The sequence below is a fragment of the Acartia tonsa genome, chromosome 15 (assembly GCF_053477335.1).
Source record: "Acartia tonsa isolate MP-2025a chromosome 15, ASM5347733v1, whole genome shotgun sequence".
Classification (NCBI taxonomy): Eukaryota; Metazoa; Arthropoda; class Copepoda; order Calanoida; family Acartiidae; genus Acartia; species Acartia tonsa.
In genome coordinates this window covers 22,135,099-22,161,051 of record NC_137274.1, presented here as the reverse complement: position 1 = coordinate 22,161,051, position 25,953 = coordinate 22,135,099, and the positions used below count along the sequence as shown (strand labels likewise).

Sequence of the window (25,953 nt, the reverse complement as noted above, 5' to 3'; positions counted from 1 at the left end):
TTATTGTTCCAGAAATCATTGTACATGTCTAAATTAACGACAAGCCTTCATGTAGAATAGCTTGGCACTTATTAATGTAACATACATAATAAAAAATCATTAAAAAAGTCATAAAGAAAAATAACATAAAAGAAAAAAAGAGTATTTTTTTGGCTGAGGAAATTTTCTATTTATAAATCCATCCATCTTTCTATTTTTCTTTTTTATTAATCGATTTTTCTATGTACCTATTTATCTAACTAACTAACTATGTATCCCACTAACTATTTATCTATCTTTCTATCTATCTACTTATTAACCCGCGACCGTGGCTCAACACGTAGCGCATCCGCTCGTCGTCGGGAAGGTGATAGGTTCGAATCTCGGTCCTACATCGCGTCATAACTAAAGACGTTAAAAATGGTTCCTACTGCTGCTATGTCAGGTGCGCGACATAAATAGTTAGAGTAGGGGGAATGCCTTGGCCCAAAACAGGCGCAACTCACTACCATGCACAGTTAGGACTTCTCAGACAAAGGTCGTGCAATCAAAGGGTTGGTTGTCTGATGGGCAAATGGACGCTTTACACCGCAATAATAGGGCTTAGGGCTGACAATCCTATCCCATATCCATAAAAAGCCACATTGTTACAGAAACACTGACAAATTGTCAGCGGCCTATGCTCCCCCCTGTGGAGTGAAAAGGGCTTGTTACTGTTTTACTTATCTAACTAACTAACTATCTATCTATCTATCTACCTATCTATCTATCTATCTAACTAACAAACTATCTATCCCACTAACTATTTATCTATCTAATAACTTACAATCTGTCTATTTATTATCTATATATCTGTCTATCCATCTAACAATTAAACTAACTATCTATCCATCTATCTATCTATACTCCAACTAACTATCTAACTATATACTAACTATCTATTTATCCAACTACCTATCCATCTTTTCATATCTATCTGTCTATCTATCTATCTACTAACAATTCATTACTTTTTATCTATCTATCTATTTAACTTTATCACTATCTATCCAACAAAATTTATTTATCTATTTATTTTCAAAATATCTACATACCTATCTATCTATCTATCCAACTATCTACAAACTTATCTATCTATCCAACTAACTAGCTATCTATCTATCTAACTAACTAACTAACTATCTATCTATCTAGGACATACCTGACGATGTATTTGACCTGTATTGTTGGATCCACAGCACATATACAATACCAAGGTAAACTACAGACAGACAGACATACAAATAGACAGACAAACAGACAAACAGATAAGTAGACAGACAAATAGACAGATGACAATAGTAGAGCTATTGACAGCAGACAGACAGAAAGACAGACAAACAGACAGACAAACAGACAGTAAAACAAACAGACAGACAAACAAACAGACAAATAGACAGACGAACAGACAAACAAACAGACAGACAGACAAACCGACAGACAGACAAACAGACAGACAAATAGACTGACAATCAGACAGACAAACAGACAGATAAACAGACAAACAGACAGACAAACAGACAGACAAACAGATAGACAAACAGACAGACAAATAAGCAGACAAATAAACAGACAGACAAACAGACAGACAAATAGAGAGAAAAACATACTGACAAATAGACAGACAAACAGACAGACAAACAGACAGACAAACAGACAGACAAACAGACAGACAAACAGACAGACAAACAGACAGACAAACAGACAGACAGACAAACAGACAGACAAACAGACAGACAAACATACAGACAAACAAACAAACAGACAAACAGACAGGCAAACAGACAGACAAACAAACAGACAAATAGACAGACAAACAGACAGACAAACAGACAGACAAACAGACAGACAAACAAATTTTTCATTTCTGCACGCTTCTGGTTTGTCTATAATCCCTGGCTGTGTTTTTATGTATATGTGTGTGTGTGTTTGTGTGTGTGTGTGTGTGTGTGTGTGTGTGTTTGTGTTTGTGTGTGTGTGTGTATGTGTGTGTTGTATATATATGTGTGTGTGTGTGTGTGAGTGTAAGTCTATGTATAAGTGTCTCACTCAATCTCTATTAGTTATTCAAAACAACAACAACAAAAATCCCATAATCTTCAGTTAACCCCCCCCCCCCCCCCCCAAGTATAAAAAGATCTAAAGGGATAAGACAATGATCTATAAATTATTGTACATCCCCAATGATGATATAAAAAGTTACCCCTTCTGTAGATTAAAATTAATGGTTGAAACTTTTGAACACTCAACATATTAAACCAATTAATTGAAATTAATTAAAAGTCCCCAAAGTGGTTGTGCTAATGAATAAGAAAACGCTGTATAAAACTTTTGAAACTAGTGGTTGAAATGTTTAGATATTTAACTTAATGAACTAACCAATTAATAAAACTTTGGGTACTTCTGTAATAAGACTTTGGGTACCTTACTTTGATCAAACATTGGGGGGGGGGGGGGGAGTTGATGTATGAAGAGAAAATGGGATTTTACCAACTCTTATCAAAAGAGAAGTGTTTTCCCGATAGCGCAAACAAAAAACAGGGATCTAAAGGGATAAGACAATGGCCAGTAAATTAATGTACATCCCTAAATGATGATACACAAAATCATCCCTTCTGTAGATTTAAATTAGTGGTTGACGCTCACTTAAGAAATTTAATTAACCAGCCAATCAAAATTAATTAAAAGTCTCCAAATTGCTTAAGCCAATGAATAAGAAAACGTTGTTATGAAACTTTGGGGACTAGTGTAATAAACAACCCATTGTCCCCTTACTACTGTAAAGTATAAGAGAGAGAGATGGGACAATGGGCTGTTTATGACACTAGTCCCCAAGTTTTATAATAACGTTTTCTTTTTCGTTGACTCAACAAATTTTGGTACTTGATTGGTTGGTTCATAAACTTGACTGTCCAAAAAATGTAATTTTGTGTATCATCATTGGGGATGTACATCAATTTATCAGCTATTGTCTTATCCCTTTAGATCCCTGATATTTTTGCTGTGTGATGAAAACTCCAATTTGTATATTCGTGTCTTCTATACATGACATGAGAACATCGGAGCAGGAAGATAAAGGGATAAGACAGACAGATAGACAGACAGACAAACAGACAGACAAACAGACAGACATACAGACAGACAAACAGACAGACAAACAGACAGACAAACAGACAGACAAACAGACAGACAAACAGACAGACAAACAGACAGGCAAACAGACATACAAATAGACAGAAAGACAAACAAAGAGACAGACAGACAAATAGACAGACAAACAGACAAACAGACAGACATACAGACAGACAAATAGACAGAAAGACAGACATACAGACAGACAGACAAATAGACAGACAAATAAACAGACAGACAGACAGACAAACAGACAGACAAACAGACAGCCAAACAGACAGACAGACAGACAGACAGACAGACAGACAGACAGACAAACAGACAGACAAATAGACAGATAGACAGACAAATATACAGACAAACAGACATACATACAGACAGACAAATAGACATACAAATGGACAGACAGACAGACAAAGATACAGTCAGACAGACAGACAGACAAATAGACAGATAGACAGACAAACAAATAAACAGACCTGAGAACATCAGAGCAGGGATCTAAAGGGATAAGACAATGGCCGATAAATTGATGTACATCCCCAATGATGATACACAAAATTATTTCTTCTGTAGATTACAATTAGTGAAAAGTTAAGACACTCAACTTAATGAAACATCAAAATTCAATAATAGTCCCCAAAGTTGTTGAACCAATGAATAAGAAAACTTTATTATAAATCTTTGGGGGACTAGTGTAATAAACAGCCCAATGCCCCTCCCTTTTACCTGACATTAGAGACACATAGATATTTAGGGAGGGAGGGGACATTGGACTGTAAATTATATAATGGTACCCAAAGTTTTATATGATCTCTCATTTATCTACTAAAATATATTAGGTAATTTATTTGTTGGTTTCAACAAGGAGTAATGTTGTGTATCATCATTGGGAATGTACATTAATTTATCATCCATTGTCTTATCCCCTAAGATCTCTGAATATAAGTTATACTGGGTACATGCCCGCAGGGTTAATATCCCCCCCTCCCTATTAGTTAGTCATAGGAAAAAGATGGGCATAGAAAAAACTAACCCAGGCGAAATAAATCTAAAATTATATTTGGGTTGCAGATGAAAAAGTCGTCTTTACTATTGCCCCACAAAATCATGAAAAAACAGCTCTAATTAACAAATATATTTTAAATTAATTTATTTGTTAGCTACAGCTGGAATTAACCTTTCCCCACTCCATTATTTCAAATTTTACAAAAGAAAAAGTGCTAGGTTTTTTTTTTAACTCGACAGGTACTTTGAGAGAAAGCGCAGAAAGAATTAGATAGTTCAAATCTCCCTGCTAGAAGGCTCAAGCTGAAGCGCTAGAAAGTGTCATGTGTGACGTCATAAAACTACATCTATAAATGAGGGATGAGAATAGAAGTCGGAAAGGAATATTCCAAAAAAGAGATGAATTTAGACCTAAATTTATGACGTCACATATGACTCTTTTCAGCGCTTCCTCAAGCCAGATAGAGAGGAGACAATTGGCTATTTATTACACTAGTCCCCAAAGTTTTACAATAACATTTTCTTATTCATTGGCTTAACAACTTTGAGGATACTAGTGAATTTTGATTGATTAGTTCATTCAGTTGAGTGTTCAATCACTTAGTTTAATCTGCAGAAGGTATAATTTTATGTATCATGATTTGGGATGTACATCAATCTATTGGCTATTGTTTTGTCCCCTTAGATCGCTGTTCTTCCAGACCACTTTCATGACCCCCCCCCTCTTCTTTATTTTCCAATTTGATCAAAAATAAGATGTTTCTCTATTTGATAGGCATTGTGGGAGAAAGAGTGAGATAACAAAAATAGTTCAAATCTCTCCGCTAGATGGCTCAAGCTCTTAATTTTTATTCCAGGGCTCTTTCATTGCATGTTATACTATTGGCTGATTTATGTCACATGACAAAATGAAGCTCTGCTATTGGTCAATATTAATTGTAGATTTTATTCCAGGGCATTTTCATTGCATGTTGGGAGAGATTTTTGCCACGTGACAAAATAAAGTCATACTATTGGCTCATTGTTAATAGTATGACATAATAAAGCCCTTCTATTGGCTCATTTTTTGTCATGTGACAAAATAAAGCCCTACTATTGGCTGATTTTTGTCACATGACAAAATGAAGCTCTGCTATTGGTCAATGTTAATTGTAGATTTTTATTTTCAGGGCACTTTCATTGCATGTTGGAAGAGAGGTGGCGCACCCGGGGGTCATCACATCCGCTCATGACAATGAGGAGGAGAGAAGATATGTCACCTACTACCAGTGGGTGGGCTTCACATTGTTCTTCCAGGTAGGATATACGGTCACATGACAAAATAAAGCCATATTATTGGCTGATTTTTAGTCACGTGACAAAATAAAGCCATATAATTGGCTGATTTTTAGTCATATGATCAAATAAAGCTATGCTATTGGCTAATTTATAGTCACCAAAATGAAGCTTTATGATTGGTTGATATGTCACCTACTAACAGTGGGTTGCATTCACATTGTTCTTCCTTGGTAGGTTGATTTTTAGTCACGTGACTAAATAAAGCCCTGCTATTGGTTGATTTTTAGTCATGTGACAAAATAAAGCCCTGCTATTGGCTAATTTTTAGTCACATGACAAAATGCAGCCCTGCTATTAGCTGATTTTTAGTCATGTTACAAAATGAAGCTTTACTTTAAGTTGATATGTCACCTACTACCAGTGGGTCGGATTCACATTGTTCTTCCAGGTAAGATATACGGTCACATGACCAAATTCAGCCCTGCTATTGGCTGATTTTTTGTCACGTGTCAAAATAAAGCTTTACTATTGGTTGATATTAACCTACTACCAGTGGGTCGGATTCACATTGTTCTTCCAGGTAGGTTGATTTTTAGTCACGTGACAAAATAAAGCTATGCTATTGGCTGATTATTAGTCACGTGACAAAATAAAGCCATATTATTGGCTGATTTTTTGTCACGTGACAAAATAAAGCCTTATTATTGGGTGATTTTTTGTCACGTGACAAAATAAATCCTTGCTATTGGCTGATATTTTGTCATGTGACAAAATGAAGCTTTTCTATTGGTTGATCATGGAGCACAGTAAAGATGTTTTCATTGGTGGATCCAAAAAAATTATGATGAAAATTCGAAGATTTTTTTCTTTTTCGTTGGAACATTTTTTTTAACACATTTAAAACCTCTGTAGAACATAATCTTAATGGGAATTGCTAAAACCATATGCCTTAAACCAAAAGACTTAATAAATGTTTCTTTTAAATCGCCTCTATGATAATACATAATATGATTTTAATATTCCCAATAAAGTTTTAATAAAAAAAACTGATCCATAAGAGATATCTAGCGTTCAAATACTGAACTAAACTTCCGGGTGTTCGTTGGTTGTGGTGCCCTACTATTGGCTGATTTTTTAGTCACGTGACAAAATGAAGCTTTACTATTGGTTGATAATAATTATATTTCAGAGTGTTCTATTCTACATACCTCGATGGTTGTGGAAAAATTGGGAGGCCGGCAAGATCACAGCTCTCATGATGGATCTAGATGTCGGAGTTGTGTCAGAGGTATAGATAGATAGATAGATAGATAGAGATATAGATAGATAGATAGATAGATAGATAGATAGATAGATAGATAGATAGATAGAGATATAGATAGATAGATAGATAGATAGATAGATAGATAGATAGATAGATAGATAGATAGATAGATAGATAGATAGATAGATAGATAGATAGATAGATAGATAGATAGATAGATAGATAGATAGATAGATAGATAGATAGATAGATAGATAGATAGATAGATAGATAGATAGATAGATAGATAGATAGATAGATAGATAGATAGATAGATAGATAGATAGATAGATAGATAGATAGATAGATAGATAGATAGATAGATAGATAGATAGATAGATAGATAGATAGATAGATAGATAGATAGATAGATAGATAGATAGATAGATAGATAGATAGATAGATAGATAGATAGATAGATAGATAGATAGATAGATAGATAGATAGATAGATAGATAGATAGATAGATAGATAGATAGATAGATAGATAGATAGATAGATAGATAGATAGATAGATAGATAGATAGATAGATAGATAGATAGATAGATAGATAGATAGATAGATAGATAGATAGATAGATAGATAGATAGATAGATAGATAGATAGATAGATAGATAGATAGATAGATAGATAGATAGATAGATAGATAGATAGATAGATAGATAGATAGATAGATAGATAGATAGATAGATAGATACATAGATAGATAGATTATCTTACCTCTTTTATCAAAGAAAATTAGAGTTATACATATTTATATATTTGTATATACAGACAGACAGACATAGAGACAGACAGACAGACAGATAGATAGACAGATAGATAGACAGATAGATAGATAGATAGATTATCCTACCTCTTTTATCAAAGAAAATTAGAGTTATTCATAGTTATATATAAGGATATAAAGAATAAAAAAATATTATTTTGTTTCTTAATAAAACAGACGGGCAGATAAACAATAATGCATTATCTTAAAGTATTTGTAGAAATTTTGTCAAGGTGGTGGGGCAAGTTCTATCTCATTAAAAAACTAGTTTTAATATTATGATTGCTCATTTTTATATTCTTAGACAGCTGGATATAATACAATGCTAGACATAATTTTTCAGTATGGATGAGAACCGGTTCCTATCCACCGGAATCGAATGAATACGAGAAAAATTTTCTATCCATCCAACTATAACATAATGAAGAGTATACATATTGTGTTTTTTAATGTCAAAGTAAATTTACAAGATATCCAAGAGAATAAATCTACAATTCTTTCTCCCCCCCCCCTCCTCCCTCAAATAATGGCATCTTAGAAACATGGTCGAATTTGATCCACTGACAAGAGTTTTTGGATTTATTGTAACTGGTTTCTACCCCATCCCTTATCCTCTACCCCACTTTTGCTTTCATTACAAAATTCTTCCATCCAAACTTAACAACGCTACTCAATAATGTAGCTCACCAAATTTACACATAAACTGACATTAAAATGCGAAATACATATCATTCATTATGAAAATGATATATCAAAGTGCGTCTGTCGATAAAAAGAGAAAGACGCAATTCCTCATTTAGCTCTTTATTTTTAATTTTTTTAGTTTAAAACTATTGTACTCAGCTAATCCTTGGCTGATTTAGGCTTTTAATTATATCCTGGCTGAGATAAATTTAGATCCGTTGACTAATCAAAAATCGGTTCAGTTAGAGGGATACCCAATGTCTCATTTTATTGCTACCCAAGTCTTATAACTACGTTGTAATAATATGTAACCCCCTAAATTAAGTTTTGATAAATGTGTACTATATATATATTTAAATCACGCCCCTACCGCGTGGGTTAGTTTGGCACTCCTTTGTCAACAACCAGAAACATAATGATATATTTTCTCGTATTCATTCGAATCCGGTGGATAGGAACCGGTTCTCATCCATACGAAAAAAACTATGTCTAGCATCGTACTATAAATGGCTTTATACGAATATAAAAATGTACAATCAAAAGATTTAAACCAGTTTCTATATCCGCAGAAAGCGGTTTATAATAGAAATAACTATTACTGTATCGCTTCAAAACTGATTAATATCTGGTGGATTAGAACCTGTTCTATACGAAAAAGTTATGTATAGCATCTTATTATATCCAATCTTCAATGAATATAAAAATGTACAATTATAAGATGAAAACCATTTTTGTAGCCCCGAGATGTCAAGGCATGGGCTAAAAAACTGGTTTAAATCTTATGATTGAACATTTTATACTGTACAAAACTGGATATAATACGATGCTATACATAATTTTTTAGTATGGCTAAGAACCGGTTCTAGTCCACCAGATATTAATCGGTTTCCATGCGATACTGGAATAATTATTTCTTTCATCATATTGTAAACCGCTTTCTGCGGATATAGAATGTAAAATTGTATTTATATTAATAATTATATGATTCTACATTTTTATATTCATAGAAAGCTGGATATAATACAATGTTAGACATAGTTTTTTCGTATGGATGAGAACCGGTTCCTATCCACCGGATTCAAATGAATACGAGAAAATAGTTTGACTACTTATGCAGCAACTCTGATATTTTTATATATATATGGAGAATTCTCTAAAGAACATATAATAACGTTAGACTTAATAACATTAGGGCATATATGTGTGTGTGTGTATGTGTGTGTATATGTGTGTGTCTGTGTGTGTGTGTGTGTATGTGTGTGTGTAAGTGTGTGTATATGTGTGTATGTGTGTGTGTCTGTGTGTGTGTGTATTATGTATTTGTGTGTGTGTATATGAATATATGTGTGTGTATGTGTGAGTGTGTGTGTGCGTGTGTGGGTATGTGTTGTGTATGTATACATGTATGTGTGTGTCTGTGTGTGTGTGTGTGTGTGTGTGTATGTGTGTGTGTATGTATGTGTGATTATTTGTGAGTGTGTGTTTGTGAGTATGTGTGTGTGTGAGTGTGTGTATGTACATTTGTGTGTGTGTGTGTATGTGTGTGTGTGTGCTTGTGTGTGTATGTATGTGTGTGTATGAGTGAGTGTATGTGTGTATTATGTATGTGTGTATGTGTATATGTGTATGTGTGTGTATGTGTATTGTGTATATATGTGTGTGTGTATGTGTGTTTAGATGTGTGTGTATATGTGTGTGTGCGTAGATGTGTGTATATATATGTGTGTGTGTGCGTGTGTGTGTGTATCTATATATGTTTTGTCAAAAAAAGTTGTCCTTTTCATAGTAAAATTAGACTGTTGAGAATTTTTTTGAAATATCAAAATTTATAAAATTATAGATGGATTAGAACCCTAGACACAATTTTTTTAGTAGCAAAGCTACTTTATAATTTTACTTTTATTTACATTCTTCTGTAATTCTATGGCGTAAACATGATTTACTCCGCTGCTATTAGATTTAGACAGCTGATTTTTTTTATCAAGATCACTTTTACCATTGGGCATCGTATATGTAATTAACTTTGTCTGTCAGTTTGTCAATCATGATACAAAATATAAATATTAAAAAATTAAGAAAAGTCTCTAACAAGATTCTTTGTTAGGGTAGGGGATAGATGCACTTGAAAGGTTTCGTGATTATTGTTGTTGTTATAGGACAAAATGAAGGGTAAGGGATAAATGTACAAGAAAGGTTTCATGATTGTTTGTTGTTGTTATAGGTCAAAAAGAAGGGTAAGGGATAGATGCACCAGAAAGGTTTCGTGATTTTTGTTGTTGTTATGGTTGAGAAGATGGTTATGAGATAAATGCAAAAGAAAGGTTTCGTGATTGTTTGTTGTTGTTATAGGTCAAAAAGAAGGGTAAGGGATAGATGCACAAGAAAGGTTTTGTGATTTTATTGATATTAATAAAATAATGCCAGGATAGGGGATAAATGTACAAGAAAGGTTTTGTGATTTTTGTTGTTGTTTAAGGTTAAATGAAGGGTAAGGGATAGATGCCCAAGAAAGGTTTCGTGATTAGATTGTTGTTAATCAAACTATGTCAGGGAAAGGGATAGTTGCACAAGAAAGGTTTCGTGATTTTTTGTTGTTGTTCTAGGTTGAAAAGAAGCAGAAGAAGAAGTTGTTATTGGACTATCTGTATGACAACCTGAAGAACCACAACTGGTGGGCCTACAGATACTTCTTCTGTGAACTTCTAGCTCTTTTAAATGTCTGTGGTAAGTTTTTATTTGCTTTCAGTTGTTAGGCTACTCTATAATTCACTTTGTCTGCTTTAGAAAATATATCATTTTAAGTTGAACAAAAAATCTCAACTACCTTGATCTCCCTGTTTGGGACCTTTTTCTGTCTGCTAGCAACTTTCTTTTTGCTCTTTTGTAGCGACTTAGCTGTGGTACCATACCCAACAATATTTGTTGATTTTCAAAGACCTAAATGTAGTACTATGATTACAGGGTGATTCAGAAAAAACTGCATTTTCCGATTTTCTGTTACAACCAAAAGGAATACAAAAAAATGATTATACATCCTTGTTCTCTGTAAAAAATATCAAACTTAGAAAGTTGTTTTTCTATATCTCTGAAAATAACAGCGAATTTTAGATCATAAAGTAGATTTTAGATAGCTTTAACCCTGCAGGGCAAATTGCCAAATCCGAACACAGTAATAGTGTCTGACTCATTATGACGTAACAAAAAAAATTAGCCAATGAGAGGCCACAATAAATTTTACCATTGGTCAATAACGGCCTCTCATTGGCTAATTTTTTTTGTTACCTCATAATCAGTCAGACACTATTACTGTGTTCGCCAAATCCTTCAGGGCAATACTAACCTAATATAGCTTAATCTAACCAAAATAAACCTATGAAAAGCCATTGTAAAAATACCACTAAACGCCCCTAAACTAAAGAGGCGTTGCAACAAAAGGACTATACCCGTCATTTTTATGAAAACTATATTTATCTCTGTATCCTTTTTTTAGGCCAAATGTTTTTGATGGACAGATTTTTCAACGGTGCCTTCCTCACCTTCGGCCTGGAAGTTATAGCTTTTGCAGAAAGAGATCAGGAATGCACCCACACACAACATTTTTCTCATGACAAATTTTCCCTTCTTGGACATAATCTTATTGGGACAAATTTTCCTAATGGGACGAAATCTTAAAATGACAAATTTTTCCTACTTGGACAAATTCTCATTTTGGCAAATTTTCCCATACAATTTTTCCTTGATATATGAATTCTCTTTATGACAAATTTACCAAGCAGAATCAAAAATTAATTTCCCCATTGGACAACTTTTCATTGTGACAAATTTTCCCATACAAAAAACTTCCCTAAAGTTTAAACTTATATGGGAATCATGGCAATCCCCCCCCCCCATCTCTTGCTTTCATAACCTCTAAAAGGCAAAAAGTATGAATAAAACAAAATGATGATTAAAAAAAATCACGAAAGGCCTAAAATTAAAACCCCTAATTCGTAAAATAATTTAAGTGTTTAATTATTTTTTTCTATTTTCATAAAAGGACCTCACAAAAAAAGAACTCTACAGAAATCGCGACAAACAGGGAAAATTTCTACAGGGAAAATTGTTCAAATTTTCAAGTTCTCATGGCTTTTAGTAAATTATTTCTATTATTAGAATATTGAACAAAGGTTGAAAAAAAACATCTTTTAAGACAACATAAGCCTTAGGTACAATTTATAAATCCAAGCTAATTCTTAAATTTGATAGATAAGTTTAATGTAAGATGTTTGGTTATAATAGGGCTATACTAGTTAGTTGTTTCTTAATTTTTTTAGATTTAAAAAAAATATAAAGAATATAAATAAATACTGTGAGTTATAGGTATTGTCAAAAAATCACTTTATTGGTAATTTTAGTTAAATAATTTATTTGATACTAGCAGCTACTCCCCTAGAGGCCTCTAGGGGCTCCTGAGGTGTAAAGAGTGAGGGGGGAATAGGCGATACCCAACTTTTAATTTTAGTTTTAATAAGGTACCCTCCTCCAATATAGTTAAAAACCTTTCCAGGTCCTATAAGATGTTTCATTGTAGAGGACAACCATATCGGTTCAGCAGTTAACGAGATCCTTTGGTACACACACACATACACACACACAGAACCTGTCACTTTTATTTAAGGATTATTGGCTTTGCACCTTTCCTCCAGAAATGAAATAGCTGAAAACCTGACCAGGACCTATATTAAGCTTCCTTGAAATGGAAAACCTAATAGTTTCAGCTACTTTTTATTATACTATAGGCCTCTTGGTGCACTTTTTGTAAGGAGAGGTGTGATGAGGCGGGGGGGGGGGGAAGTTTTTTTTTCAGTGCCTCTTTTCCTTGCCCCAAAATAAATATTTCCTTAAACTTTTTAAAATTTAAATTGCGTGGCTTAGAACCGCAATAATCTTTATTTTTTGGAAATATAAAAACCATTTTTGTGCTATTTGTAGTTTAGGAGCTATACTAAAAAGTGTGGGATGGTTTGGAAAATGGTTTGGAAAAGTGTTTCAAAATTAGCCATGTGATGTCATAAAAATGAGAAAGATGAGAGGGGAAGCGGGATAGAAAAACCCTAAAAAAGGACGTCACAGGGCTAATTTTTGAGACACTTTGTCCAGCTACTTCAAATTACAATTTTTTGTCATAAAAAAAGTTTTGTTAAAAAGGCTAATTTTCCCCTGAAAAAAACATTTTCTACTTTACCAAGGCGAATATAAGTACATTGGTGGGATCTTAAGGGACAAGACAATGGTCTTTTGTAGAATAAAATTATTTTTTGAAATAGATTAATAGATTAATAAAAGTACCCAAAGTTAAGGCCAACAAATAAGAAAACGAGGATTAAAAACTTTGGGTACCAAAGAAATTTTCTGTTCAATATCTCCTCCCTTCCTCAAGGTCTATAGTGCCTATGGATGGGAGGGGGGAGGAGGAGGGGGGAAGGGAAGAGGAGGGAGGGGAAATTGGGGGGAGGGGATGAGGAGGGATGAGGAGAGGGGAGGGTGGTGGTTTAACAACAGACGTAAGATTTGAAGAGGAAGGGGGAATGAGGAGGGAAGAGGAGGGGGATGAGGAGGGGGGGTACAACAAGGTCTTTGGGGGGGGGGGTATGAGGATGGGAGGGGAGTTAGGAGGAGGGGGATGGGGGGTGGTTTAACAGACATAAGATTTGAGATTTGAATTTAGATGAAAATAAATTCAATGAATATTAAGGGATATGTAAAGTACAAGAATGACAACATCTATAAAAGCGAAGCTCTGAAACGGTATGACAGACGAACATTGTCAGAACTGAATATAAAATATGTAAACATATAAGTTTATACGTATAGTTTGGACAAAATTATATGTAAATATTTTGCAAAACTTCTTAAATACAGAATTCTATTTAAGGACATACTGACATTTTTTGGGCTTTATTATAGAGATGCTTTGCTTATAATATTGTACCTTATTTTAATAGGAATCAGTACACCAAAAATCAGATCAATCATATGATTATATCACATAAAAAATTGTTGTTGAAAAAGTTAAAAATCAACATGATTAAAATGGACGTAGGGACATTCTGGCAACGATTATAGAGTTGCTACGTCTTTTACTACTACAGGAGTCATCATGCAAAGTTTGAAATCGATAGGACAATTCTAACATGCCTAAAATAACGAAAAAAGCTATCAATGAATATTAACTTCCGAGGGTTATGTAAACAGGGAGGGAGGGGACATTGGGTTGTTTATTACACTAGTCCCAATAGAAAAAGAGTAATGTTTTTCTTATTTGTTGGCTCAACAACTTTGGGAGTGGGGGGGACTTATTGAATTTTGATTTATTGGTTCATTAAGTAAGGTTCCAAACGTTTCATCAAAGAATTGTAATCTACAGAAAGGGTAATTTTGTGTATCATTATTCGGGATGTGCATAAATTTATCGGCCATTGTCTTATCCCTTTAGATCCCTGGATATGTAAAGTATAATAGGCAAAATCATATAAAATTTTCTAGTCTAGGTTTTTAATTTACTTATCAAGTAAAGTGAGAGAGGAGACAATGGGCTGTTTATTACACTGGTCCTCAAAGTTTTATAATAACGTTTTCTTATTAGTTGACTTATCAACTTTAAGGACTTTAAGTTAATTTTGATTGGTTAGTTCATTAAGTTGGGTGTTCAAACTTTTTAACCACCAATTGAAATTTACAGTAGGGATAATTTTGTGTATTATCATCATTGGGGAGGTTCATAAATTTATTGGCCATTGTCTTATCCCTTTAGAATAAATAATAGGCAAAATCATATAAAATTTATTTAGAATTCTTAGGCTTTCATCATAAATCCTTATAAAGAATTAACAGAACGTCTGTATGTCTGTCTGTACTACAAAAGTATATCTTTTACGCTAAACTGATATGGTTCTCCTTTACAATGCAGCATTTCATAGGTCCTGGTAAGGTTTTCAACTATTTTGGGGGAGGGTACCAACACTTTTCCAAGATAAATCTCCCCTAGAAAAAATTAATTGTGGGGTAGGGGGAGTGGGGAGTTGGCTCCTGTGATTTATAGACATTAGCAACCAAAATTTTAGCTTTTAGCAGTTATTAATCTATATATAACTTTCTTTTCAATAATGTTGTGAGTTGGTTATTGTTAAAATACTTAAATTATTTTTTAGTATATTTTTTACATGATTTTTTTGTTTGTTTTTAATCCTTATTAGTCTTATGAAAAAGTAACAGGATGTCTGTATGTCTGTCTGTCTGTTTGTTTGTTTGTCTGTTTGTATGTACTTAAGGATCTCCCTAACCGCAACCGATCGGGTTCTCCTTAACAGGGTAGTTTCTCATAGGTCCTGGAATAGTTTATAACTATTTTGGGGGAGGGTACTACCACCCTCCCAAGAAAAATCGCCCCTAGAAAAAAATCACCCCCTAACTAAAAAGAATTTTTTTTTTAAATTTAAAAATTATTTTTTATCCTTATTATCTATTATATTTTAATAGAGATTTTTCATCCTAGATTTTTTTTCTCTTTTTTTTTGCATGACAGCATATTAAATCATTTTTGAAAAAAAGCATTTTTGAACTTTATATACAACTCTTTGGTTTTTTATTTTATTATTTCTAGCAGTTATACTTTCAAATTTTCTGTATTTTCACAATTTTTTGATATTTTTTTTCTTATACTTTCCAAAAATGTCAACAAAAAAACTAAATTTTATTTAATGTTTGTAAAAATAATTAGGCATTTTCCCTCAAATTTCCCTGTAAAGCAAAGACACCCCCCAACCAAGGACGTCCAAGCTTTTTATTTTTTTATTTTTTTTTAGGTGGGGTAATCTTTATATCATAGAGGCAAGGACCTCCAAGCTTTTTTTCTTTTTTTGGGGGTGGGGGTTGAAAATAAAAATAAAAAAAATTGGGGGTTAATCACCCCTATACCCCCCCCCCCCACTTGTACGTTCCTGCCCCCAACTTAATCCGAAGTATTTTAAGTAAATTGAAAAATAAGATTGGAGGGAAAAGTTTTGCTTGTTTATTTATCATTTATCACTTTAATTGGAGAAGGGGATTTCAGTGCTTGACTGGCAATTTGAGGAAAAGCATAAATATTTATTTTTATATATTTTTTCCCAATGTTTTCTTTTTTAAATTTTCCCATAATTGTAACTATTTTCCCTCGACTATAACAATTTTTTCACTATTGCTATTATTTTCCCACGATTGTTACTTTTTTACCACGATTGATACTATTTTCCCACTTGTGTTACTAACGAATGTTACTATTTTCTATTGATTGTTCTTAAATTTTTTACTATTTTTCACAATCTTAACTATTTTTTTTCACGTTTTTTTTTGTTATTTTCCCACGTCTGTTACTATTTTCCCACGTTTGTTACTATTTTCCTACATGTGAAACTATTTTCCCATGATTGTTACTATTTTCCCACAACTGTTACTATTTTCCCACGACTGTTATTATTTTCCCACAATTGTTTTACTATTTTCTCACATGTGTTACCATTTTCCCACGATTGCTACTTTTTTTCCATGACTGTTACTATTTTCCCACGTTATTTTTTAATATTTTCCCACGTTTGTTATTATTTTTCCACGATTGTAACTATTTTCCCACGTGTGTGTGTGTTCTTTGCCCAGGAGGACAGGCTGGATCCAATGATCTATGTGTTTCCCCGGATGACAAAGTGTACATTCCACAAGTTTGGTACAAGTGGGGAGGTAAGCAACACAATTTTTCCCATGATTGATACTTTTTTCCCATGACTGCTACTTTTTTCCCACGAATGTTACTATTTTCCCACAAGAGTTAATTTCTTCCCAGGATTGTGTACATTCCACAAGTTTGGCACAAGTGGGGAGGTAAGCAACACAATTTTTTCCATGATTGATACTTTTTTCCCACGATTGTTACTATTTTCCCACGTTTTTTTTCAATTGTGCAAAGTGTACAAGTTTGGTACAAGTGGGAAGGTAAGCAACACAATTTTCAACAAATCCCCAATTACATCCCAAATTACCCCTTCTCTAGATTACAATTTGTGGTTGAAATGTTTGGACACTCAACTTAATGAACCAACCAAAATTCATTAAAAATCCCCAAAGTTATTGAGGCAACGTTATTATAACACTTTGGAGCCTAATGAAATTAACAAACCATTGTCCCCTCCCTCCCTGAAGGTTAAGTGTGAGGACAATGGACATTTTATTACACTAGTCCCCAAAATTTTATAATAACGTTTTCTTATTTGTTGGCCTAACAACTTTGGGACTTTAATTTTGTTTGACTGGTTCATTAAGTTGGGTGTCCAAACGTTTTTAAAATGCACATTTCACTAATTTTCCATAAATTAAAGATTTTTCTAAAAATACTTGCACATTTCCTTAGAATATTACACCTTATCTACTTTTTACCCAAATAATTATACTAAACATTTTCAATTTTCAAAAATGAACTATAGGGCAAAAAAAGTCATTAAACAACTAAAGTAGCTGGACAAAGTCTCAAAAATTAGCCATGTGACGACATAAAAATGAGTGAGTATCCATCTTTTTTTTAGGGATTTTCTTTCCCACTTCTCCTCTTATCTCCCTCATTTTTATGACGTCACATGGCTGATTTTTGAGACAGTAAACGTTTTTGCTGAAAAAAAATACTTTTGGAATGTACACATATCTAAAAACCAACAAAGAAATAATGAAAACATACATGCATTAAAAAATGATAATCATTAAACCAAAAAGACGCAGTTTCTTATATTAATTTCTATAGAAAAAAATTAAGGCATTTTCATATTATACGACCATACTAATGTTGCTTGATTCACTTCTTCAAGATATACGATTGATAATGAAGATTTTTTCTTTCAAACTTATTTTGTTATGAAGCAGCAGTAGTTACTAATTTATAAATGTTATGGTTGAGATAGATTTATAACTGGTAAAAGTGTTTTATAAAATACTAGCGGCTACGCCCCTAAAGGCCTCCAGTGGCACTTTAAATGTTTTTTTGTTTGTTCAAGTCTCTACGATACCTTGGAAGTGTGGTGGTACCCTCCCCCCAAATAGTTATAAACCTTCCCAGGACCTATGAGAAGCTACCCTGTTAAGGAGAACCCGATCGGTTCAGCGGTTAGCGAGATCCTTTGGTACACACAAACTGACAGACAGACTGACAAATAGACATCCTGTTACTTTATTATAAGAATTTCCTATTTCTTTCAATCTTTCTCATACTTTAATAGGACCACAAGCATACTTTTATGTTTAACTTAGTTTGGGTTAGGTAACAATAGGGAGATCCAGAAGGGTTTAGTGGTATCCCGAACAGATAGAAGGCACAGTGGGGCTAGAGCTCCCCAATATATAAATAGTATTTCTCGCATCATATTATAAACAGCTTTTTGCGGATATAGAATGTACAATCTTATGATTGTACATTCTTATATTTGTAGAAAGCTGGATATAATACGTTGCTAGACATAGTTTTTACGTATGGATGAGAACCGGTGCCTATACACCGTATTCGAATGAATACGAGAAAATGTAATTTATTTTCGTTTTACAACTTTCACAGACATAAACCTTATTTTTTATAGGTTTCGTGATTTTAAGTTTTGAAATATTCTCTCTCTTTTACTTTGTTATGATTACAGATAATCTGCTCTGTAACTCCCTTTGTCCGTTTGTCCTTTTCATAGTAGAATTTGTGCTTCGCTACGTATGGATGTTGTCATTCTTATTAATTTTTTGGTTTATAATACAACTAGAGTTGGCTCGATATAATTATCTCCCTATTGGCTAGTTTTCTATATGCATATCTATTTCTCAATAAATCTATTTTCCTCACCCGGCATTAATATCTAAAAGAAATCTAAATGATTTTAAAAAGATTTTTTAAATTATATTTTTTTCTTTACATTACCATCACCAAAGGGTTAATGATGATGATTACAATTTTAGTTTAATATTTGAACACACAAAGTGTCGCCACAATCGAATTCTTTTAAAATAGAGTTTTCTTAAATTTACTATATTATAAATCTAAATTTTCTTTTTTATGATTAGAAATTAAATACATTGATATAAGGTAAATAGCAACATGAAATTAAAAAAAGGAATTTATTTTTAATAAAGTAAAATAATGGGTCTTATCGTTCTGGGCAATGAGAGTTTATTATGGATTATTGGAGCACTATGAGTTTTAAACAAATATTCCTTGGAAAACTTGAGCTCGTTTATAGACATTTATTTCCTATATAGATCTGACATGGATCTTGAAGCAATTAAGCAGGCTGTTTTGTACATGTTAAAAATTGGAAGATTTCATTAAATAAAAGTTATCGCAAATATACTTAGTAAATAATACATTTAGAGAAATTATAAGACAGTTTTTCCCCTAACATTAAAGTCACTATCTCTATAATACAAAGTAGCTTGATGTCTGTCCGTCTGAAGCTTAAGATCTCGGTAACCACTGAACTGATTGGATTCTACTCTTCAGGGAATATACCTACTGGTTCTGTGGTGGTTTTAGTTTATTTTATTGGGGGTTGAGACACCCCAAACCCCAAAAAATAAAAAAATCCCCCCCAATTTTTTTTTCTTGCGTAGGGTAACTATTTTTCCACAATTTTTTCTTTCTTATGGGGAAGTTAGTTCACAGAAAACTACTGGCGGCAGCACCAGTAGTACTTAATTTTTTTAAAATTTCCTCTTGGGACAAAGCCCCTAGAGGCTGGGGGCGAAGCCGCTAGTATAGTATAATACACAAAAGATTGGTTTTACTTTTGTTCCAATATTATTATTTTTTTTGTAGTTATACATATTAACATAACTACTATCTCTAAATTAAAAAAAATAAATTAAAATCTCATTATTAGAGTAAAAGAATAGAGGGGTATGTAACTCTCTCTCTCTCCCCTTTTGTATTGGGTCTTTAAAATCAGCTTTGAAACATAAACACAGCCGGGTCTTTACAAAAAAAAAACAAAAAAACATTTTGCTAGCAGACAAAAAGAGTCTCTGCCATTTGGGGCAGTTAATTGTCTAGATTATACATCTATATTTATACATTTATAATCTCATTAGCAAAAAGGCTGAAAATAGATAGATAGATAAACAGATAGATAGTTTGATAGAATACACAAAAATTCAAGTTTAAGGTTTAACCCTTAAAAGATGTTTTTTTCTTCTTCCTTTAGTTTTCATATTCCCAATCACCCAATTAAAGACAATCAACCCTTTTATTGCACGACCTTTGCCCGGAAATCCTTGATTAAAATTTTGGGCCAAAACTAAAAAGCATGTGGACAATATATTGCGCCAAAAATGCACCCTCGTGTGGTGAAAATTGCGCGCCAAAAATATAACACGTAGTCAAAATTTCGCGCCAAAACTAAGAAACATGTAATCAAAATTTCGCACCAAAAACGCGTGTGTGTGTGGGTGTAGGAGGACAGACTGGACCCCATGGTATATGTGTTCCCCAGAATGACAAAGTGTACCTTCCACAAGTTTGGTGTCAGCGGAGAGGTAATTACATATATAAATATTTCGCGCCAGTTTTGTTTAAAACAACATGGCGGATTTCGCGCCGAATTTCTAACATGTCATATTTTCCTGCCAATTTTTCCTAATGACGTACACATTCCCAGAATGACAAAGTTTACCTTCCACAAGTTTGGTGTCAGCGGAGAGGTAATTACATATAAACATTTCGCGCCATTTTTAATGGCGGATTTTCCCACCAATTTTTCACAATGGTGTACATATTCTAGGTTTGATGACCCTAATATATTGAATTTCATCAATAACTACTTTTTTGAATTACTAGCGGCTTCGCCCCTAGAGGCATCAAGGGCGAATTGAAGGAATGTTTTAGGGGGAAGTAAATTCTTTACTTTCTGTTTTATGTTTTAATTTTATTTTTAAAAAGAAAAACAAATTTAGGGGGGTGGGGGAGTATTTTTTACAGAGCGACTTCTTAAGAAAGGGTGGAGATATCCTCCCACAAAACCTTTCCTGGAGCTATTAGAAGCTTCACTGTAAAGGAGAACCTTATCGGTTCATCAGTTAGCAAGATCCTTTGTTATCTGATTGATAGATTTATTGTTTAACAACCTTTGTATGAAATTCCTAAAGATTTTAAACAAAATCAAATATTACTAAACTTCCATGAAAATTGTGGTCATTTTTGAGATATTAGCGGACATGTCATCACATACACACTCACACAAACATACACACACACACCTAGCATATACACACATACACACACACACACACACACACACACACACACACACATACACATACACACACACTTACACCTAATACATAAATAAGAAAGACGTTATAGTATTGCACATTGTGCTGTTTATTACACTAGTCCCTAAAGTTTTATAATTACATTTTCTTATATGATAACTCAACAATTTTGGGGACTTTTATTTAATTCTTATTGTTTTGGTGACCAAACGTTTCAACCACTAATTGTAAACTACAGAGGGAGTAATTTTGTGTTTAATCATTGGGGATGAATATCTATTTGTTGGCCATTGTCTTATCCCTTTAGATCCCTGGATAAATAATGTGAAATAAAATTTTACAAAAATTGGAAGAAAAACAGTAAAATAGGATGTTCTTACAAAAACAAATTAAATATTTACCAATTTGTGGAAATATATATAAAAATAGCCAAAAATCTGCTAAAAAAACAGTCCGACCGCCATGGATGTTTTATAGTTTATTAAGCTCCATAATGATGGGAATGTTGACAATAAGTTTCAGCCATATAAGCTAAGAAAAACACGTCTCCCCCCCCCCTGCAGGTTTTTTCTACAGGGACTAAAAAAGGCTTTGGGGACATTTTTGAATTTTGATTGGTTGAGTCAATAAGATGATGATTCAACTACTAATTTTAATCTTAAGAAGGGGTAATTTTTTGTATAAATATAGGGGATGTACATCAATTTATCGGACAGTGTCTTATCCCTTTAGATCCCTGACTACTAGGTTTTTTTAATAAGTCTAAACCTTAAAAAAATAAAAGTATGTTGTCATAAACTTATGGGAACTGAAAAAAAATGATATTCAATTTATTTGAAATTATGAAAAGGTATAGTCCCTTTCATGGGCAACGCCTCTTAAGGGGCGTTTCGTGGTAATTTCATAGTAGATTTTCTCCTATTTCTAGCCCCTGCGGGACCAATTGCCTAACCCTGCGGGGCAATCACCTAATCCAACATAACCATACATAACCTATTAAGAGCTACTGTAAAAATACGACAAAACGCCCATTAAGTGGCTTTGTCACGAAAGGGACTATACCCAAATTTTTAAAATAAATAGGACTATTTCACAGTAGTTTTTCTAAAATATAGTCTTTAAAAAATCATATCTTAAATGTTCAAATTAACACTAGAAATATTTTAAGGATTGGACTGAGCCAATAATAAAAGAGAGATTTATTTGTTTCTTACACATTATAGCCATTGGCGGGTTTTAGGGGGGAGTTATCCCCCCCCCCCTCTCACCCTACTAAAAAACTAAAAAGATGTGTTTTGTTTATACTTTCCATCTCAGCAAAAAAAATAGTTTGAAAAATCTTGAAGGGGGATATTTATCCTCCAATCACCCCCCCCCCTTCCCCCTAATTAGAATGATGTACACAACCCCCCCCTCATAAAAAATTATGTGCATTCCCTTAATTCTAATCTAGCAAAAAATACTTCACCCCCCCCCTTCCCCTTCCAGCCCACCTTTAATGTGAACTAGGGATCTAAAGGGATAAGACAATGTGGCCGATAAATTGATGTACATCCTCAATAATAATACACAAAATTACCCCTTACGTAGATTACAATTAGTGGTTGAAACATTTGGACTATCTACTAAATGAACCAACTGATCAAAATTCCCAAAGGTTGTTATGCCAACAAATAACAAAATTTTATTATAAAACTTTGGGGACTAGTGTAATAAACAGCCCAATGTCCCCTTCCTCCCTGAATGAGAACACAATCTTAGGTCAGCTGAATTTGAATTTCCGAATGTGTACATAGCACCCTCATCCTATCTTAATATTTACTACTAGCTAAAAAAGCTTCAAACTACCAAAAAAAATCAATATTTGAAAAATTTAAATTTTGAATATTTGATGTATAAATCGTTTATACATTATATCACTTTTCCCTTTGACTGGAGTAGCTGAAAATAGCTTTTGCAATAGTTGAGTTATCTGCTGTACTACTTAGGAAATAAAGAAAGAAATAGGCAATCATTTTTCAGTTGATCCAATCTTATATATAGAACAAATTACACACATTTATAAAAAAATCCAAAACATATTTCATAGATAAAATAATAAACAATATTTATTGTGTGAAGCAAATCTCATGGAGGGAGGGGACATTGGACTGTTTATTACACTAGTCCTCAAAGTTTACTTATTCGTTGGCTCAACAACTTTGGGGATTTTTATTGAATTTTGATAGATTTTTTAAGTTCAGTGTCCAAAACATTCAACCACTAATTGTAATCTACAGAAGGGGTAATTTTGCGTATCATTATTGGGATTGTACATATATTTTTCAGCCATTGTCTTATCCCTTTAGATCCCTGTAAGTAAATATACATTGATGTTAATTCAGAATTAGAATGTACCAAAAAAACATAAGTTTTAATTTTATTTTATATATTTAATTGCATATAAAACCATCTCAGGACCTATGAGAAGCTCTCCTGTAAAGGAGAACCATACCGGTTCAGCGGTTTGCAAGATCCTTCGGTACAAACAAAATTACATACATACTTTTTCATAAGGATTTTCTTTCTATCTAATATATGCTTTCTGTGCTCTTTTGCAGCAACTTTGCTGTGTTAATATACCCGACGCTATTGGTTGATTTTCAAAGACTTAATTGTAAGACGACACATGGCCATACATACCCCCTTTATTGTTTTACTCTAATGTTTTGGCACATAGTGTTAAAAGTCAAACTCATGTCATGCAGGCTGAGATTAAAATATGCCATAACTCTAGGGATTATCCTTATAATAAAGAAACAGGATGTCTGTTTGTCTTCTGTACCAAAGGATCTCGCTAACTGCTGATCCGCTATGGTTCTCCTCTACAGGGTAGATTCTAGATCTATTTTGGGGGAGGGTTCAACCACCCTCCCAAGAGAAATCCATCCCTCCAAATTTGAATACCTTTTTCTTTTTAAAAATCAAAATTCTTGTTATCAGATTCAACTTTCTCTTCTCAATTGAGCTCAAGTGCCCCTAGAGGCCTCTTGGGTGGGGGGGGGGGCGTAGAAAAAAACAGAAAAAACATTTGTGGCCAGGGATGTAAGGGGATAAGACAATGGGCAATGAATTAGTGTACAACACTAAATTACCCCTTATGTAGATTAAAATTAGTGGTTGAAAATTTTAAACAATCAACTTAATAACCCAACCAATCAACATGCAGTAAAAGTCCCTAAAGTTGTTAAGCCACCGAATGAGAAAACATTATAATACAAATTTTGGGACTATTGTAATAAACAGCCCATTGTCTCCTCTCTCTAGGCTATGGAATGCAAACTATATAAATCAAATTATTGAAACCCAAAATATTGGCCAATTTCCTGTTTAATATGAAATATTATATATGGTGCATTATGTATGGTGTACCACTTTTCTGAACTACCTCTCCAATTTTTTTAATACACTATATTTTGGTCCGTTGGGTGATTCACAAAAGGATCACATTGAAATACGTTTATTTAGGCAATTTAATTTCTTGTTTTTTTTCTGGTTTTTTTACCTACCTTCATGGATAGCTAGATATCTAGACATCCAGGGACTTTGATGCCCAGTTCACAAACAACTTTTAGAGGTCGACCGATTTATTCTGTAGGTCAACCTAAACAAGTGCAATTAACAAATGCCTTTATAAAATCGGTCAAACCTCAAAAGCATCTTTAGGTCGACCTAAAATTTCCAGAGGTCGACCTCTGTCTTTTGTCCTTGAAACACCGAATTGACTGAAATATACAGTATTATCGAAATCGGAGAGGTAGTGCAGAAAAGTGGTCCAATTTGAAAATAATGCACCATATGCATATGGAGACTCCTTGGTCAAATGGCTTTAAATCAACATGCTATTTAAATCAGAGAGAAAGGGGACACTAGTCCCAAATGTTTTATGATAACGGTTTCTTAATCCTTGACTAAATAACTTTGTGGCCTCTAGTGAATCTTAATTAGTTGTTTTATTTAGTAGTGATCAAACGTTTCATCAACTAATTAAAATCTACAGAAAGGATAATTTAAAATTTAGTGTAACATCATTAGGGATGTACATCAATTTATTGGCCATTGTCTTATCCATTTAGATCCTTGTGTTTAAAACCAACTTTTAGAAGCATAGCAGCTCTATAATTTAGACCAGGGATCTAAAGGGATAAGACAATGGCCGAAGCATTGATGTACATCCCTAATCTAACATTATCTGAAGTGATGATACACAAAATTACATCTTCTGTAGATTAGAAATAGTAGTTGAAACATTTGAACTTAATAAACCAAACAAAATTCAAGAAAGTCCCCAAAGTTGTTAAGCCAATGAATGAGAAAACATTATTATAAAACATTTGGGACTAGTGTAATAAACAGCCCATTGTCCCCTCTCTTTGATTAGGTTGACCAATAAGAATTGTCTTCCTGGTCGAATCCTTC

General features: G+C 33.4%; 1 protein-coding gene across 1 annotated transcript in view; it reads left to right on the top strand.

The window, feature by feature from the left end:
- LOC145306843 (innexin shaking-B-like) overlaps positions 1-25,953 on the top strand; it is a 61,577-nt gene that overhangs the window by 25,354 nt on the left and 10,270 nt on the right. The window contains exons 4-9 of the mRNA XM_080149158.1: positions 1,174-1,235; positions 5,328-5,454; positions 6,626-6,724; positions 10,797-10,917; positions 11,684-11,765; positions 16,863-16,947. Of these exons, the coding sequence (XP_080005284.1) occupies positions 1,174-1,235; positions 5,328-5,454; positions 6,626-6,724; positions 10,797-10,917; positions 11,684-11,765; positions 16,863-16,947 (576 nt within the window). The remainder of the gene's footprint in view (positions 1-1,173; positions 1,236-5,327; positions 5,455-6,625; positions 6,725-10,796; positions 10,918-11,683; positions 11,766-16,862; positions 16,948-25,953) is intronic.